This window comes from Camelus dromedarius, chromosome 21 (assembly GCF_036321535.1).
Source record: "Camelus dromedarius isolate mCamDro1 chromosome 21, mCamDro1.pat, whole genome shotgun sequence".
NCBI classification, from domain to species: domain Eukaryota; kingdom Metazoa; phylum Chordata; class Mammalia; order Artiodactyla; family Camelidae; genus Camelus; species Camelus dromedarius.
The window spans coordinates 34630932-34651425 of NC_087456.1; the positions used below are offsets into that span (position 1 = coordinate 34630932).

At 40.8% G+C, this 20494-nt stretch overlaps 1 protein-coding gene across 3 annotated transcripts in view; it reads right to left on the reverse strand.

Moving 5' to 3' along the window:
• The window catches only part of DENND1B (DENN domain containing 1B), a 206821-nt gene that overhangs the window by 114404 nt on the left and 71923 nt on the right, over nucleotides 1–20494 (reverse strand). For all 3 annotated transcript variants that reach the window (XM_064477293.1, XM_031438344.2, XM_064477292.1), the window contains exons 4-5: nucleotides 11242–11291; nucleotides 9223–9342 (exon numbers count right to left, since the gene is read on the reverse strand). In XM_064477293.1, the coding sequence (XP_064333363.1) occupies nucleotides 9223–9342; nucleotides 11242–11291 (170 nt within the window). The remainder of the gene's footprint in view (nucleotides 1–9222; nucleotides 9343–11241; nucleotides 11292–20494) is intronic.

Genomic DNA, 20494 nt, shown 5'->3' on the forward strand with positions numbered 1-20494 from the left:
CCAAATCATGAAAATGAACTGGAATCCAACGTTTCACTAAGAAGCTAACTTATACAAAGAAAGACAGTGCATTTGTAAGATTATGTATCTGTTTTTAAAAAATGAAGCAGAGTTAATCAATAATTGATTAACATTAGTTGATTTTTCGAAATTTAACAATGCTAGGTGTTTTGGTATCTTTTCGTGGTTAGTATTATTTCTGAGCATCTCCAAGAATACACCCACGGCACTGCACCTGAGACCAGGCCACGCTTTTCTCCATACGGAGTACGCGGGATGTTGTTCTGTTCCTTCCGCACATGACTCTACTGCAGTTAGATCACTGCTGGACACTGTGACGCTCTGTAACCTCCTCTAATATGACTTTGTCTACAAATCAGACCAACACAGTTTTTTCTAAAAACCAATACCATGAGGCTTACACCCGTGGGCTATTTCTCAGTCATGTCTAAGCCTCCACGATGCTTCGCTATTTCTGTTTGGGCAGCAAGACTTACCGGTCAGTTCTATGCCCATCTGGGGGGTGGAGAGTAGAATCGAAGAGTCAGAGATTCCACGTGTTAAAATAGTTAGAAGTACAGAAAAGAAACCGTAGGACACTAACTATATGCATGAAAACACGGCAGGTACTTTCCATGTGTTTTCTCTTTTAATCCTTATGATAATGCTGGGATGCATCTTTGACGAAACTAAGGTAAAGCAACGTACCCAGGGTCACAAAGTTACCAAGCGGCAAGCCTGAGGTGAGAACCCTGGTCAACCTAACCCAGCAACAAATGCTCCCTCAGGGGTCTACCGCAGACAGCCCACCACCCGGGGCAGGCAAGCATTTCCATAACGTCCAGTCTTGGAATAAACACTGTCCAATGCCCGGACATTTTTAGGCAGCTACATAAACTGTGACAAAATTCATTCCGGTTTAATCTTAAATCAGCTTACTTATAATTTCTATCTACTGACGTCAATTCTATCTTCGAAAATTTGTTTGTTTAATGCTCAGAGCATTCTCTTTATTTAAATTATATTTTACTCATATGGTCAGATTTCTCAGCAGAGAAATTTGTTTAACTTAATTCTTTCATTTAACATACTGGTGATTGCCTCCAAGTGCAGATTTTAGTACTGCTTCTGAGTTCATCGCCATGGATAAAAATTTTGAGAAGGACATGGCCTGCAACATGGTACAAGATCACTCTCCAAATAACAAATCTATCAACAATCTAAGTATATTTCAATCAGTAAGAAGACTCATCAATGCACTACCTGTTGTCTCGCCAACATTCTTCTCTCTGTGTAACTTGTTCACAAGAGATGATGGCCCAGACTCTCCAGCTTCCACAATGGCGCTGCCCGACACACCAAGTGCCGTCACCGTAAGGAACTGAGTTTACTTACACAGTGTGCCCTTTATGAGCATGTCCTGCTTCCTAGTGATGACTAGCTCCTTTTTAAGAGTACACACCATTCATTCAGGTTTTTTTTTAAATAAAAACATCACTTGCATCGAAGTAGAACTGCTCTGTAACCTAGTCAGGCTCCCAGGTGTGTCAAGGAAGCAGGGACGCTTTCCGTTACAGAGAAGCACCACCACCTACAGCGGAAGGCGCGGCCCAGCTCGTGCACAGGGCGCCCGGCCCACAGTCACATTTCGTTCGGGCAGGACACCATCGTGGTTGTTTAACTGAGTATGTGGCCAACTTCTAAATTAGATAATTCACTTAAAAATCTGGATTTCTTGCTCCTCTTAAAAGTCAAAAGAACTGGCAATCCTAGCCACACTTTTTTTTTTTACTTTGTAACAAACACCTAGAGCTATGAAGTAGCTTCTGCTTTCGGGTGTGTCACGTGCTATTTACTTAGATCACCATATTCACCGCAACTTCCCATTGTCAGCCACCCACCCTGCTTATCTCATTGGAGTCCCTTATCTGGTCCCTATGGGTAACTGAATGACAACCCTCATATGGAGCAACTATTCAACGGGAAGTTCTGCTCACAGGAAAATGGTCCAGGGTAGAGAAAGGAGTCAGGAATTCAAATAGCTTAACAAGATTGCGTTGCAAACTTTAACGACAAAATGTGTGGCAAAAAAAAAAAAACACACACACACACATATAATAAATATTATAAATTATATAAGTTTACATTGCTCAGATAAGAAATATTCTCATGTTTTTATTTCTGTGGTTTCTTCGATAATTTTCAAACAATCTATGTTCAAAGCAATTAATTTTTAACTAATGTATAAGCTCCTGAACTGATTCTCATTGACTTAAAATAGTTTCCACTAGGTTTTACAGTCCCAAAGGCATTCAAAATCTGTTTTCTTACAACCAACCACAAAAATCTTAGAAAGTTTTAAAAAATGTGTTCAACGTATAACGACTGAATAAGATATGTTACTTGAATTTTATAAAACTGAAAATGTAATTTTTTAACAAAGGACTCCTGTGATTCTTGTAGTGAACATTCTTGTGAACATATATATATGTGAAATAATATATTAAGACCAATTTAAAAAAAAAAAAAAGGCAGGAGATTCTTCAAAGTTTAGTTATAAGATTATTTCCTTAACTTCTTGTAAAGACATAAAGCAAAAGACAGATGTGTACGTGAAGTCACGAGTCCGTTTAGCGGCAGTAAGACTTCTCCCACACTTGGGCTCCCACTACAGAGCTGACAAAACTTTTACATTCCAAAGTCAAAGGTTAAATAAAGGAAAGGAAATGTTTTCTGTCAAACAGCCAGGTGACCACTAACAGTCTAAGTGAGCAGCAGGAACCTAGCGCGTAGCAATCAAATAAAACTGAGGAGACTGCCTTTCCGGAGAGAAACGTCTCACGTCTAGAGGCTGTTATTCTGTCTGGAAAATTGACACAAAATGTGTAAAATTGAAACATTCTGCTGCTAAGGGATTTGCCTCAAGGAAGAGTGTGAAAGCCTCCAGTTTGGCCTGAGTTACGGGCGGGGGTGGGGGCGGGGGGACTACAAAGCCCGACACCGATCTGTCTTCCTTGGGGGGGCCTTTCATTCTGAACCCTTGGCGACAATTTTACAGTTGTAAAACCGTGTTAATCAAATTGGGAAAAACGTGATTTCTTGCATTTTTGCTGGCATACAAAAGCAATTCTAAATACCAACAATGACACAATTTCAATTAGTGATGTCAGGATATTTTGGAAATCTTGTTTAACTAGGTATGTCATAGAAAGAGCTAAAGTATACAATGGTGGCTGAAAAATCAAAATTAAATATAAACTTTTACAGTAAATAGACCTGAACTGTAAAACTTCCCCTGAAAAGTGAACAAGACAAATATGAATTAAATAAACTTACTTTCATAACTTAGAACAGCATAAACCCAGGAGAAAACAGAACACATTTTTAATAGAACTGTGTGCAAATTTTCTACCTTAGAACTCTCAAGGTAAATCTAACTTACTTTCCAGTCTTACAACAGCACCGTCCAGGATGAAAACCAGCTTTAAAGCACTATGTGCAGATCTTCTAGCTCAGGATTCTAAGACTTAGCTTTATTAATACTGCATATAAATCACTTAGCAGAGTACTTGGCTTATAGCAAACAAACACTAAATGATGTTATGTTAATTTACTGTCAGTATTATCATTGTCACCTCTTTCTCTGCTGTTCAAGAAATCCAACACACAGAGTTAATTTTTGCTTCCTTAACGAAAATTCACTACCAATTTTTATTTGATTTTACTTTGTATTAAAAAATGTTAAACATCCTTAAGTGTATTTCATTTTCAGTATGATTACTCTTTAAGTAAAATATTTTAGACTGTCCAATATCAACAAAAACTCAAAAGACATTTCTGTTTTTCTTTTAAAATTCAGATTATTAAAATATAAATTCAAACAATAGAGGGAACAAGTGAAAAGATTTTTTATGACGATATATCTGATCACAATAGCAAGAAGTATTAAGTGTTTAACAGGAGATGAGAAAGACAACAGGAGAAATTACTAATTTCTATCTAAGAATCTTGAATATTTGATACTGAAAAATGACCCCTGAATAATCAATCCAGTATTATCTCACAAAGGAATACCTAAAAATGTAGTACGTTTCAACTTAAATGTACTAATTTTATGCAAAAGACAGCTCAGCTTCAAGAACAAAGTACTAAATTTTTTCACGTTTGAAAGGCATAATATAGTCCAGGGAAAGATACAAGTAACTAATTTTAAAAACTATAATCAGAAAGAACATCATCTTTGTGTTAAATTTCAACCTTTAAGAAAAAAACAAAGTGAAACGACCAGTTGTCAGATTAAGCGTGTGCACAAATCCTCAGCACTTACAGGGGACAGATAACGCATAAGCCATTGCAGGGTTTTCAGTTTATAAACTGCTTTATATGTACTCATTCATTTTACAAATTGTGAATAAAGACCACAGTTAACTATTTAGTTTGCTACCCAATAGAAAGATGTATCAATGTATCTTAAGAAATCATGGAAATTAGATTAGAATGAAATACCAAAATTTAAGTAATGTTTATGTTACAAATATAAGTGCCTTTATTTTCTTTTTTAAACTTCTCAGCATCTATTTTTCTGTAGTAAAATATATTAGTTTTGTTATCAGAAAAGCATCATTTAAGACATATATTTCCATGTCTTGCTTACTCAAGTATTTTGTCATTCTTCTTAACAAATTTTATCCCTATTAATGCTAAGAATCTTAGAATTTAGGACTTAGAAATAAGGCTGAATTCTAAAAGGACCAGGACACTCCTGCAACACTGACTGCAGACATCACTCCAAAGCTTTGGCCAGCCGCCAGGAAACACCCACAGGGCGAGCACGGGTGATGTCTCCTAAAGCCCCTGGAAGCATCAGAGCCTGGAATTTTCTTTAAAAAACTGCCCTTTAAATAAAAAGATCTGATTGCCTCAACCAATCCTATGAATAGTTCATTAGATAACTCTACCTTCCTTCCCCACACCCTCCTAAATTCTAGGTCTTGGTTTTATATGAAACTAAAGAAATTTATTCTACTATATCTCAAGGATACAATGAAATTAAATGAGAGAAATGTCGCTGGAAGAACAAAAATAGCAAGAGAGAAAATGCAGGTGTAGCATCGTTTCTCCCACCACCTCACAAAGCATTTCCACCATGTTGAACACTGTTAAAGCTACAGAAAAACACCACTATCTGACTCCAAGACGGGGGGGGGGGGGGGGTCACCTCACCAGCAATTTTTTTTTTTCTCTTTCAAAGATCATTTTTTTGCATTGTCATTCCAGGTTTCAAGGTTGAAAAATGAAAACAACCGTTGCCTTTCCATTCTTAATTCTGCTGCCCCACAATGATCAGCTGTCTGCCTCTGGAGTGCTGACACTGAAAAACACACGTAGTGTCTTACCTGACAAAGGATGATCTGGCTAAATCCCCACTAATATCCAATATGCTATTTACAGTCCTCACATCTGAGAATTTTAGAGCAGGGAAAAACTGATTTAAACTACTTTTCCTCACTGCAAAAATAGATGAATGTTGAAGTGTGTAAAGTAAAAGAATTAGCACTCTGTCCCTCTAGACTTTTTTACAAGTATATGCAATCATATATTAATATATAAATCTTTGTTATTAACTACTGTAAATTATTACTTTAAAACTTTTTATCATTTCATAATGTATCATAAACACTTCTCCAAGTTAGTGTCTGTACATGTGTATAATTTTTCCTAAAAGCGAAATAATATTCCATGGTACTATTCATTAATTAATTCATTTATTTATTCAACAAATATCTGTTAAGAGTTCATTATGTGTCAGGAACTACTGTAGGAACTGGGAATACAATACACTAGTGGACAAAACAGACAACATTCTGGAGGGGAGGAGGCACAAAGTGGAGACTGGAGAATGTACCATAACGTAACTAATCAACTCCTACTGACAGACATTTATGTCCAATATTTCGCTGTTATAAACCATGCTGTAAAATAAATGACTCTGCTCACACTTTACTGCTCACCATTGAGAACATTCCTAAGATTTAGGTTCCTAGAACTGGAATTAACTGACAAGGAGCATGAGATTTTAAAAATCTGATAGATAATTATAAATTTCCCCTCAAAGGGTCATGTCATTTTATAGAGCTACAAACAGCACATAAAGCTTCTATTTCCTCTCATGCTTATTTTTTTGAGTCATTTCTGCCAACGTTAACGTGCTCATTTCTTTTACCGTCAGTAAGGCTGAGCATCACGCACAGGAGTGCACGCTGCTCACACTTCCTCTGTGAAGATGTCATTCAGAGGCTTCACTTCTTTTCCTACTCAGTTGTTTTCCTTTCCCTTATTCACCCGTAGGTGCTTATTATATACTGAGTTGATTAGCTCTCTGTTACAGTGGTTGTAAATATATTCTTACTAGTTTATTATTGGTATTTAAAATTTCCTTATTGTATCTGCCAACAAACAAACGTTTCATCATTATGTAGTCGAAGATGCCAAACTTTTTGGCTTTAGGATTCAATGTTAGGCATGAAAAGGCTCTCACAGCTACAGTAGCTTTTAAGAATCAACATTTTCTTCTAGTACATTTAGAGTCTCAGCTTTCCTTTCAACACTTACAAGGTTACCTGTAAAGTGGTGAAGGCTTGGTATGGTCCACGGACAAACCAGGACCCAGATGGCCATGATTCCTTTCACTACAGCACTTACAGTGATTGGTCAAAATTATTTTCACAGACATACACTGACTACACCTTAAAATAGGTATTTATCTATCCATAACAACTTTCTGAGTAAGTTGCTAAATTGCACTAAATTGTTTAATTCTCTAGTTCTTTAATTTACTGACTATTCTCTAAATTGGCTATTCTCAAAGAACACCTTAGCATACACCTTTTCCAGGATAAAGACTGAGATACCCCATTAACATCCGAGATGGCAGCCTTTTTGTAACTTTCTAGGAAAAAATAAGCTGTAGGATAGTATCTTCTCAATTTAAGATTCTCCTCCACAATTTTTTCATAAACCTTTGATATCTACTATTTCTTATCCACCAGAAAGCACTGTCAAATGACAAAAATAAAAGCAATATTTCTTTCTTAAAAAAGATTAAAAAGCCAATAATGCTGATTGTGAAAGGTTTCCTTTATTGGCACAGATGATTTTACTTTTTCTTTTATTATATTTAAATGATAGAACTATTTTCTGTAAGTAAAACTATTCTTAATTCGGAGTACCACAACATCCAAGTATTCTCGCACATGCACAAGTTAGACAATCACAGATAAAAACATCCTGATTATCGTCAGTGCTTCAGAACCTGTTTCCCACAGATCAGTAACAGCTGGCTTGGAGATGCGGCCACTGCACTCATCCTTCAATCACCTAACTAACAGCTATAGTCCATATTTTGTGTAAATACTCCGAGGTAATAATGCCTTTCCTAAATTTAAACAGAAATTTCTAAGAACACTTATTCTACAAGCATACTCAGAGGGGCTGTTGTGGAGATTTAATAACTATTTGCTGATTATTAACAGGCTCAGTGTATTCAAAGTATCTTAATAGCTCAAAGAGAACGGTCCAGAGGCTCTAGTTACGAGAATTAGGAAGGCACTCTAGAGACAGTGAGGTAAACTGTAAAACACAAAGTCAAGTATTACAGAAAAATCACATCTATAACGTACTCGCAAAGGGGTCAGCGAAAGAATACTGTAATGAGAGGAAAAGAGACCCAGCGAGCCGGGCACACGCGTGCGCGGACAGCGGTGGGGGAGGGGGAGAAGCGCGCTGACGGCTGGAGTCCCGGCGATGTGCAGACAAGAGCTCATCGGACTAGTCTTCAAACTTTTCTGTAAATTTAATTTTTTTAATGAAAAGATTTTAAAAACCATAGAAGAAAACGAGAAAGCACACGCAGCTCTGGTCTTTCTGCTAGGGCAAGCTCGTCTTGGGCAGAGTGCATCGGGTCACGCTGCCCTTCAAACTGCAGCTTTTGAACTTCCAGAGTGAAACACGGAGACCAAAGGAGACCTCCCGACCCACTTTCCACACTGTCCCCCCCAACCCCACGCGACCCACTGACTTCCAAGCAGAACCAGCCTACAGCTTGAAGCATAACGCAGGCAAAACAGAAGAGCTAAATCTAGTGGTTCCAGATGAAAACGCCGTGTCTAAAGAAAGAGAGGCATTACTTTTGAATAAAGGTTGAAAAACATTTTCCAACTCTAACACATATTCTGAGTAAATTTATAACTTAACCCTCAAAGGATAGGAATGTAGCTAAACAGCAAAGGAACAGAGTAGGTATCAATTTTATACCAAATTTTTCTGGCAATGTTTTGATTACTACATTTAAGGTTATTTATTTTTCTATCAACATTTCTATAGAATCTAGCTTGACCAATAATCCATATTATAATCACAGTACAGCCTGGCTTTTATGGGACACGTCTGTGTCTCTGGGGCATCAGGATGTACTAAAGGGAAGTTAACCTTCAAGACCCTCCCTTCTCAGCATCAGCAACTCAAACCCAAGGCTCACAGACAGAGGCACACTCTCAGCCCCTTACATCACAGGACCACGTGAGTGATGGAGGCGGACAGGTAGGACCTGGAGACCAGCTAACCGCCTGCAGCTCAGCAACAGCCCCGCCGCCGCTGAGCGCGAGCCCCGCACCAGCGCGCGCTCCCGCTTAGCCAAAGGAGCGAGAAACATGAACTTCACACAAAATTTCAGTAGAATTTATAAGGTTAGAAACATCTTCTAAAATTTTTAAAACACCATGTGGCCAAATAAAACTCCTCTAAACACTTGTGCCCAGAATCACCAGTTTGCAACCTTTGCCTTAAACCAACAATTCACTTTCAAAGGTCCAAGCTCTAGGTCAGTGAGAGAAAAGAGGACGTATTAATTTAATTGAATTTTTGCATCCTGTTTAATATGTGAAAACATGTTATTTGAACTCATATCTTAATTTTTCAAAATTAAAGCCACACAACTAATTTTTAAAAATTTTCTTTGAAGACAAATGCTGCTGTTACTGGTAAGTCTTTTAACCTAATTGCTATATAGAAAGTAAATAAAATTATTTTTCAACCTAGTTGGATTTAGAGAAAACAAATAAAAAGTACATAAGCATATTTTTAAGCACCCCAAACATAACAAAGCACAAAAGAGACACAGCTAATCTGCTGTGCACCCACCTGCCTTCTGCTACCGACACTCACCTGAGGATGCATAAGCAAATCTTGCCTCCTGACGTGAGTCGGCAGAATCCAAATCTCTGCTTACTTTCAATGTCTGTCAGTACAAAGGTAAAGTGCTGTCCAACTTGATTCTGAGACACTCTGAAACACAGGAATATTATAAAACTTAAAGCCATGTGTGAGCATTTCCTTAAAGAAAAGCTAAAGCAAGAATACATTTGTACGTGGCATTGTTTTCACCTTTCCAATCTGTTGGTTCTAAAGCTAGAGCTGTGCTCTAAGACTCAAATGAGCGTGTAACGTGTAAACCAATTCACGAATCAAGTCCCCAAGTGAGTTGTAACACCTTGTGGGCTGAGCAATTCAGGATATGCCAACCCCTTACTAGGGAATCATAAGGTATCTCACTGCAACTTTTCACGTGCTTAAAAATACTTATCAAATAGTCCATACATTCTGAAAACACTACTAACAGAAGCGTGGAAGTGGGGAGCTAGACCCGCCAACCACGTCTGCTCCCCTGGCTCCAAGGATGCTGGGCGGCCCATCAGCTGCTTCAGAACCTCCCAGAGCCACCGCCAGCTCTAACTGCTTCTTCTGCTGACTTTGTCACCCGCAAAGTCCCCTGCAGATAACTACTAGCGTTTTTTTTAGCATCCCTTCTAGGGCTACCTGTGTACTGACAATAGTTTCCAAGTACAAAGTAAGAATACAAATTTCTACAGAAAAGCTGACTACAAAGAGCTTTAGCTAATTCTGAACTTAGAATCACACTGTCTTCACACGTGTCACACTGCCACGTAAGGTGCAGTAAAAGTCATTACACCAAACCTTCATTCCTATTTAAAATACACAAACACATTTCCTGTTACTGCTATAATCCTGCCCCTAGACAATGATAACGGAACATCTGCTTCTTTCTGCCAAAATAAAATTTCCATGACACCTAAATTTTGGCTTTGAAACAGCCACAGAAATTAAGTAAAAGGAAATAAGTTATTTACTTCCTAGTGCGCCAACACTACAAATCATTTTCAATTGTCAGAAAATATTGCATTTCAAGTGCTGAACATTTAACAAATACACTTTCATGGTGACAGATTTTTTTTTAATTTTAACAAACTTCACGAACAGCCTCTAGTGCCCAGTGCACACAATATCCTTCCACAGCTTTCCTTCCTTTATTCTGTCTTTGCTATTAATTTGGAAGCTGCAAGTTTAGCAACAAGCACAAACGATTTCCTGGTGAAGAGGTAAAAACAACGGGTGCCAGCCAGCCCATCGACCAAACGGCTTTATCTTTAATATTGTAAAATTTTAGATTTTTACCAATCTTTACTTTAAGTAAAATATTTTCCTAAATTTTCTTTTGAAATCCCCTCATAGCACACTCTTAAAAAAACCGATAATAGGGTGTGAACAGCACATGAAAAACAATAAATGATCTGTTACTGTGCTCCCAGGGCTATACATTCTGTGACATTTCCACTACACACAGGTATTACTCTATTCATTCAGTATTTGTTCAGTAAAATACAAACATAATGAGATTTTCAAAACTGCTAGGTAAGAGGGTTTCTCTGCAGCCTTGCACAATATTGCACTCTTTCTATAAAGCTATTCTTGGGAGACAAGTAGCTGTGAGGTTTACAATATCACACAGATGGTCTTTTCAACTCGGGTGAAGTGAGACAGAAACCAGGACGTATACATCTCATTTTAAAAGGCACAATCCTGAGGCCCTGATAAAGGACATATTAGTATTTTCTTTTTCTGCTAGTGCTTACAACGTGTCCCTGAAGGACAAAGGGAAGAAATGGAACCGTAAGGCGTCCCCTAACTGGCCGCAGGGGGAAAAACAAGACACAATGATTTTAAAGGCTCCTTCGTTCCAAATACTATTTCATTTGGAACCTCTAGTCTTTTTAGTTAGAAGCAGTGAAATAAAAGTCCATTGCATTTTATAAAGAAACCGCATGTAACGATCTCCGCGCGCTCACTGGACGGGCTGGGGCTGTTCCACACGACGACTTACTGTACCTTTCAACGTCAACGGGGAAGCAGAACTTTGACACAGTCTGCAGTACCTCCTGCAAATGTAAATCAAAAAAAAAAAAAAAAAGCTTTAGAATATTTTTAAAGATGCAGTTAAAACTTTCTTGAGACATATTTTAGGGGGAAAAAAAGTTTGTTTTTTTCTTAAGAAAAGTAGCCCAGGTTCCTAGACGAAAATAATTGATTATTAAAAAGGAATTAAGTGTGTGCTTTGGCAGATTGCACTGACAATGGCGCGGAAGCCCCAGGAGGGAAGGCCTGGCCTGAAGGGTATTAACACCCCTGCCGTCCCCGCTGGGACTCCCTTCAACAAGGCCATATGGATTTTACAAGAAGCACTGCACCATATGGGGAGGCTGGGTCTGCTACTGCCTGTTCCACGGACCAGCCACAGGGACTTCTGACAGATCCTGGCTCAAAAATATAAATGTTGTTTCAATTAAAATGCAGGCAGAGAAAAGGGAATGAAGTTGGCAGCAGGGCGCATCGCTGAGATGTATACCAGCTCCACGCGTCCCACAGTAAACGGGCTCAAAATAAAAGGATTTTCTATAGCTAGACAAACGTTTCCATGTTGCACTCCTGGTAAATTCAACAGCAGTCACATGAAGTTTTATCTCAGATAACACTCTTAAAGACATGTGGATCTGAAAACAAGCCTTTCATGCAAAACAACATAGCTCCTAGTCTGTGCACTTTTATTTAAGAATTGCCTAATATGAAAATCAATGTTTTAATTAAGCATAGAAAATAATCTTACTGACTTTGAAACCTGCAGTGATGTCACAGTCATTACACAATAATTTTAGAAATCACATGCATTAACCAGTATAACAAAATGCAAACACACATCAGCCATTGGGCAAAAAATAGAAAAAGATCTATTTCGTTCATACGAAAGACAACTTAAAATCAACTCCTACTGGAAAGTTAAACTTGAGAACTGAAGATGCCGTCATACAAGTTCAAAGTCAGGTGATTTTATGAGACAAAGCAGAGATGTATGAGGATGTTTCATATTAAAAAGAAAAAAAGAGCAACTATCTTGATGCAGTAGGACCCCCAGAAACACCCCACCTACTACGTCTCTACCAGTGAAACTCACTCAGAAGAGTCATCAATATGTGAGCATCTAAACGCCATGCAGGAACACGGTGCTGAGTGTCTCAGAACAGAATTTCTCACTTTCTTTTTAAATGTAGACTGAAATAAGGTATCAATTAAAAACGTTAAAAAGTGTAAAATTACAAAGCCAACCCCTAAGAAAGCTTCAAGAGCCTTAAGTCCCTGAAGCTAAAAGAAAAGCGCCAAGTGAAAAAGCCATCTTCCGTCACCTTCTGTCTTTGGGGCAGGGTACCTGGTTTGCGCAGGAACATGTCTTTGAAAGTATGAGCGCAAGGCTCATGCTTAGACAAGGCTAACTGTTGCGCTGCTGACAAGGTTTTGTTAAATGTAATTAAAAGAGCTGCTAAACTTGAAATAATCTAAATCACTTAAACTGAAAACGGTTCATTACAAATGAGAACAGTCCACCTGACCATCGCCAGCCCTTCCCTCATGCTGCAAAAAGTGAAGCCACTTCCCTGCAGCACAGTTTAAGACACCACCCCCTGCCAAGCTGTGCATGTACTTTCTGTAACAATAACAATATATATTCAAAATCCGTTGCCTGCTTCCAAATATACCCGGATTAGTCATATATTCCACATCAGTTTTAAGACTCAAATCAAGAAGAATGTTTCCCAGTTAGTTGCTCGATCGTTCACGCCACCCCCCTTCTTCCACAAGCAACCCACACGCACACACTCCTGCAAACAGCCTCGGCTCGCTCCCCAACTGGCAGAAGCAACCCTCAGGGGACAAGTCTTTAAACCTCCGCACTCTTTAAAATTCAACCAGCCAGCAGGTCTACAGACCAGTGTATAAACAGTACAGACAAAAAAGTCCTCCCTCAGCTTCTGTCAGAGACAAAGCAGCTCAGAGGCTGCCTGTCTCCCCCCTCAACGTATAAGCTGGGTTTACGCAGATCAATGGCTGCAGGTCCCACCTAGCTCCCAGGGCTCAGCTTCCTCCTTAATTACAGGTGCTATTCACACTCAGGTTAAAAAGAAGAGAGACAGACAGAGAGAGCGGGAGGGAGCAATCAGATACACGCAAACAGTTCTTTGGAACCTTTAATAACGATCTTAATTGAAAACTGTACTTTTACATTTATTAGAAGTGTTCGTGAGGTCTGGTGTCTCCACCACACAGCGTTCTTGGCATCACACACGCACACACAGGCAGGCACACACACACGTATTTCTAGGTGGGCACCCACAGATTACAGGAAAGGTTTAAGACAATCCTCTTCAAGAGTTGTTTCTCCGCTTTCTACAGGCATTTTTATGAAACACCTAACTAATTTCCTTAGCCAAGAAAAATTATTTGGGTTCTCAAATCCTCTTAGTTCTCTAAAATATTTTATTGTTATTCAAAAAGAACACACTAACATGTCAAACGTTAAAAATAGGAATAACAAAAAGAGCGAAATAGAATATAAAATTATGACTAGCAAAATGCAACAACACACACGTCTGCATATGCCCTAAAAGCAACGCAGTCACTACGCAAACAAACCGCCTGGAAGCCAGGACTGATGGAGATCGCACACTGGGGGTTTCCCGCTCCTACAGCCCGTGTCTGTACGAACACGCGTGACGATCCAGACACCCCCGCACGAGAGGGGCGCACGCTGCCAGCGTGGAGAGTGGTGTGCCGACTCTGTCCGGGGGGTCCGCAGGCAGCGCCATAAATTGATCAAATGAAAGAGGAAAGGAGCGTTCAATGATCTGCTTTAAAGAAAAAAAAGCTGAAATATGTAAAGCTTACCTCCTGATTAAAGTTCAGTAACTACAAAAGCCTTAGAATTTCTCTGAGAAAAATCTGAGATGAAACGAGACGCATCACCGTTAGCATCGTCACCCGTCTTCCCTCCCCCTCGACGGCGCCCTCCCTCGCTCTGCGCTGGAACACAACGTTGTCCGCATGTCCCCCGTGTTCTCCTCTCGTCCACACTCGGCAAATGCGGCTTCCGCCTGGGCAATCTCACCCACACACATGCGTTCAACCACAGCAACCAAATTTCTCAGTCTTACGGCTGAGATCCTTCTGTGAGCCCTGGATTACACATCTAACCACCTTCCAGCACCAGTGTTCCCCAGACGCCTCAAATTCAGGATGAACACAACTGCAGCCATCCTTCAGGTTTACACTCCTCCTCTCTCCGTCTCGCCTAGCCCGGCAGCGCCGTCCAGCCCGCCGCCCACACCAAACACAGGCAGTTGTCCAGACCTCTCCCTTTCCCTGACCCGCATAATCCATCATTCATCAGGTGTTGTTCACTCGGTTTCACAACCATCTTGCCCCAGAGGTTTTCCACGGAGGGTAGAAAGAATTAGAGGGAAGATAAGAGGGTGTAAGAATCACTTGGGAGAGTTTTTCAAAAAAAAACATAGTCTGATTGCCAACACTCAGGGCGTCAACTCTTTGACGTGGTTTGCATGGCTTCCGTGATGGAGGAACCCGACTAATCGTATCAGATAAGGGCGCTCAAGGTGTAACAGCAACAGCGAGTCTCTCGCTGCGGAAGGCGACTAGGTCGTCTGGCTCAGGGACTGACTAGCCCAACGTGTCTTCCAGTCCACCCTTCCCCCTGCCGTCCTGAGGGTCCTGGCTTTGTCCTCAGCCACCTCTACTCGTGGTCACAAAATGAGGTGCCAGACTCTGCTACGTCACGTGAAGACACCACGTGTCCGGTGAAGGCTCCCGGGGAGGCTTCCTCTGCTGGTGAGGCTCCCCCCCGAAGCCCCACCGGCCACCCTCTCCCTCACCCCAGTTGGCCAGAAGGCCACAGCCCCTCCCAGGCTCGTCGCTGGCCAGGGAAACAGGTCCCTGCACTCAGCTCAGCCTTAGCCTGGTTGGAGGGAAAGTCAGGATTCAAATTCAATCATTTTCCACTGAACAGGCAACTATAAAGAAGCTCGAGTGAAGTATCATATTTTCTTTCCTAAGACTCCTCACAAAAATTTTAATTAGGTAAGAATTCAAGTTATACCAAAATTCTCAGGGGAAATCTAATACACTGGTATATAAGGACAGTTTCCAAATAAACATAATTTCATGCACTTGAATACCACTTTCAAAATTATTTTGTATAAAGGAGGTGACTTGTCAATTTTAATCTAATTTTTCACAAAGACCACAGATTTCTACAAAGATGGTCACCTAATTTTGAATGTTATCTCCCCAAATAAATGAGAATTGATTAATGCCATATGATCATTCCATCTATTTGTGCTTTACACGGGAGAAGAGTAAACTTTTTTTTTCTCAAAAGAAACATTCCCTGAGCTGCAGCCGCCTAGTGCACACCTGGACCCTGGCGGCTTAAGCCCAAGGGAGCATGGCCATCCTAGCAGGGTGATTCGATCAGGATGAACTTTATTAAAAGGTAGAGTTACATTCATACAGCAAATTACATGTGTAGCCTCTTTAAACATCATCTCATTTTCTAAAGAAGTTTTTTGAAACTTGGAGACTCTTAAATTTAGGGCTAAGGAATACCTGAGACCGCTGTGGGACGGCCCCTTGGTTTTTACTTTCCTGCACTGGTAGAAGTAGATTTCTTTCTCACCCTTCTTCCTTCGATCAGGGAAAGCACTCTATGTCTGTGAATTCTAACGCTAAAACTGCTGAGACTGTTAAATCTGATCAAGTTATTTTTCACTATCAAAAATTAATTAATTTTTATTATTGGAAGATTTAAATAGCTGCCATGAAGCAGACACATCCTGCTGTAAAAAGAACTCTACTGTGGAATATGAATTTCGAGCATTCTGGTTCTATGTATATCAGTCTTAGGTGACGAGACCTCTTAGTTGAAAAACAGTCACCTTAGTTTAATCTAATGTCAATGAAAAAGCCTAGATTCCAAGCAGGGCGGAGCGACATTACCAAATATATGCACCCTTACAATTAGATGGGTGCTTTACTTGGCAAAGAAAAGGCATGACTACATTTCCCTCAGTAAGATAAAAAGAAGAATTTAAAAGGCATGAAAGGAAAGTGTGTGTGTTTGTTTGTGTGTGTGTGTATATATATATATATGTATATATGTATATATACATATATATACATGGATTTCCAGAGGGTTTTTTTGGTCAAAAATTCTATTACAAACTACCTTCAGATTTTTATCCCTAGGTTAACACTAACTTTTAATCAATGATCTGAGTAACAATTACCCAACTCTAAGAACAAGCCACTAAGAAGACGCCCCTCCTTTTCCCTAGTAACCATATAACCCCCATTCCTTTCAGACCAGTCTGCTTGGCCTCATACACCCCTATTTTCACTAGTCACATTTCCTAGGTCAGAAGAAGTATCTATATAACAAAATGGAGCATGGCCTATGGGATTTATTTGCATTATAGATACTGAGGTATTTCAAAATGAGTATCAGTCAGTTAAATCAAGATAAGGAGAATTAAGGTAAGTAGAAAATGCTTCAATTTTGAGACAGAAACAAGTTTTACATCAGTTGTCTGACGAGCTACCATGACGCCAACCCGCAGCTGGATGCTGGGGAGGGCGAAGGAAATGCATCTCCTAATTTTCAGAATTTAAGACCAGATCCGAGGAAACAGGTACGTGCCTGATGGGCACAGGCAGGCAGCAGAGGACGGGCCCTGGGGTCAGTGCGCAGCGCTCTGCAGCCACGAGGCAGCCTTCAAATCTGGCTCTGCAAGCTGCTGGCTACATGCCCCAGTTACCTCCTCTAGAAAAATGCACAAAGTTATTATCTACCTCGTAGGATTAAGTGGGGGTTTATTGGGGGATTTATATGAGGATTAAGTTAAAAATCCATGTAAAATGATTACACAATGTCAGGCACATAAACCCTCTAACAACTGTTAACTCTTATTAATTAGTTGCTTGTTTTCAGAACTCTTAAGTGTCATATGAATTCAAACAAAGAAGATACTTAAGCATTCGACAAGTATTTACTGAGTAACTACAACATTTAAGGTCCTGTGTCCAATGGCCTACCTAGGCCAAAGCATTAACATACTGAGATAGAAAATGATGAAAAACATCATACTGAATAATTTATCTGCCTCCTTGGAAGACGTTTAACATACTTAGTTAATACAGGTGCATATGGATAGAGACACAGATCTGAGTATGTCCAGCTACTTCTGTTTAACCGGACACGGTAGCAGCAGACTCCGTTAACGCTGCGCATCTCTCCTGATTTCGGTGTGTACACGAGCCGATGGGGGGCCTACCGCACTGGCTACTCCTTTGAATTAAAAATATATTCAAAGAGTCACGCCAACAGACATTTTTCATTTAAGGGAGGGTTTGTTAACAAAATTCCTTCTTCATGTACTTATTTATCAATCCACTTGCTAGAGATTAATCACCAGCTCTCCAGAAGGCACTGGCCAACCGACCAATGGAAGTGCGTCCTGCTGCCTCCCCTGCTCAGCGTCCTGGCTGCGACACTGGCAGAGGCGCCCTCCCTCCTCCGCTGCCCTCTATTCCTGAATCATGTCTTCTACCTTCTTCAATTCTGAGTCAATCCCTCTGTGTTCTTTGTTAATCTTTACTTTGTACTTCCCCCCAGTCTTGCAGACTCTACCAGACGCTTGATTCGTATTATTCCTCTCGTTCTTTACACCTACACCACGTGCAGACGATGGTATCTGCCATGATGTTTGTGTAAATATTCTCCATTCACGGGGCAAGTCACACGTTAAGGTCATGAATTCTGTGTTATGGATGACAAGCAGAGATACGTGTTCTAGAGAAGTTCATTACAATTTTCCCTTTTCTTTTAAGCTGTCTTGAGCCAGTTTCGAACTATGCCTGCCCTGCTTAATTTTCCCCCAATAGTGAATCCTCTGATAAACCAGGTGGAAATCCTGCTGTTTTTCTGCTGCTTTAAGTTTCAGAGCATAAATCAGGGGCCCTACACTTTAAGGTGTTTGAAAAAATGTATCTTTAGATGGTTATTCTTTTCTGGGAGCAACAGTGCACTTACGAATTATTTCTCTATGCCTTTGAAGGCCCTTGGAGTTTATAAGATCACCTAGTAGAAATGGGAAAATGGTATCTTTTAGAAGTTTGAAAAATCATAATTGATTGTCTGTTTACCTACTCGGAGGCTTCGTCTGGGAGAATTAAATTTTAATTACACAGGTATAAAATACAGACTGTTCTCCGAGGACTATGTACTTAAAGAGGTATACAGTCTAATCAGTACTAACTCGTATTTACTCAAACTTAAAGTGAACTTACTTATGTAAGTTAATGTTTATGTAGGTTTGTGCATATTCATTTAGCAAATATTTACTGTGTGAACAGCCATCACAGACAATGACAACGTAACTCGGTAAGAGCACTGGTGGGGAAAGCGGAAAGCACCAGGGAGCCTAGAAGACAGACGCGTAAAGCGAGTTCAGGAGGGGGTCCCCGGAGGAGTGCAGTGCAGGTCCCAAGGGAGGAAGTCATAGCGACACGGAGAAACAAGGAGAGGAGAGAGGCTGGCCCGGCTGCAGCACGAGGAGAGGGAAGTACAGAGGCGGCAAGGACGGTCTGCCCATCACAGGAAGCCCAGAAAGGTCTAGAGGTGAGCAAGAGAAGTGCGGAGGCTGGGAGAGCGACGGAGAACGTGGCTGGGAGATAAGCAGGGGACGGACGACAGCACAAGACCTTTAGGCCAGTTAGGAACTTCAGACTTGATACAAAGGGCAGGGAAACCACCCCCTGGTTTACCCGGAACACCCGACACGTACCTATCATCTCACCATAATCATCAACAGCAATCCCTTCTGCTCTTGAAAGTGTCCACGTCATGACTTATGGGGACACAAATCAGAACAGTGGTATCCGCGGGCTGCGGGCACAGGAAGGAGCCAGGGAGCAGCCAGAGGGAACTTTCTGGAGTAACAGAAGCAGTCTGCATCTTTAAAGGACTGTGTGCTGCATAAGTGTATGCACCTGTCAAAACTCATTTCACTGTACACTTGAGATCTGCACTGCACCAAATATAAGTTATCAGTGAAAAAATTAATAATAAGCATCTCAGTTTGGACCATAAATCATGGTCAGCCTACCTAAGAGAATCAGGGAAGCCTTAAAGGATTTAAAGCTAAGGAGGAACATGACTGACTTGAGTTTTAGAAAGGTCATTCTGGCTATAGTGTATGGAACGGACTTTCAAAGGACAAGACTGGGAAAGGCTGGGAAAGCAGAAGTCCTCGGCAATAATCGAGGTGAGAGGTGATGGCCTGAAATAAGATGGCTGCAGAGGCTCGCAGAGAGCGGGACACGGCTAAGAAGTAAACAGGAGGAAAGCGGAGACGTCCAGGAGGTAGCGGATAAAATGTCTGCTGTTCCAGAGAGACAAGCTGGCCCAGACGAAGACAGAGAAAGGTAACAGCACTGATTAAAAGGTACGGGAGGAGTGAGAGACATGACTGTACAGTCGTCCATTATTATGGACAACTGATATTGTTCCTCACATTTTATACCCCCCTCAACTAGCAACTTTATTATAAAATTCCCAAATTATGAAATCACTACATCTTCCCATATGATGATGAAAACATAAGCATATTTCTTTTCCTCAGGACTGGCGTCAAGACAGGTTACAGAGTGCTTGGCCACGGCCGGGGTTACCATCACAGAGCACGTTAATCAGTGAGCAGAAATCAGCCAAGCTGGAAGCGAAGTGAAAGTCCTGGCTGTTACAACTGACGTGATTGGTCAGGAGAAATGGATCTCCAGATCTCTGAGGGCGGGCTCACCTCTGGGCCCCCGCCCCCGGCCTAGCCAGCGCCTGGCACCCCCTCCCCCCGTGCCCTGAGAAACTTGGCGGAACTCATGTGCAGAGACTGTTCTCGCACCATCAGAGTCGATCTGCCTTGGTAGGCAGCTCAAGGAAACGTGATTTACGAGTCTGCATGTTTTCTTTCTGATTATCTTCTTAAATAAAGAGACGATAAAACAATTGCTTACTCTGTGCCAGGTTCTGACCTAAGCACTTTACATCTGTTATGTGGTGGTTTGGGGGGAGGAGGGTGGTAAAGAGACGGAGTAACTTGCCCAAAGTCACACAGCAGCAAATGTCAGCATCAGGAGTTGAACTCACAGCTGAAGCTTCAGCCATCATTCCCCACGCTGGGCACTT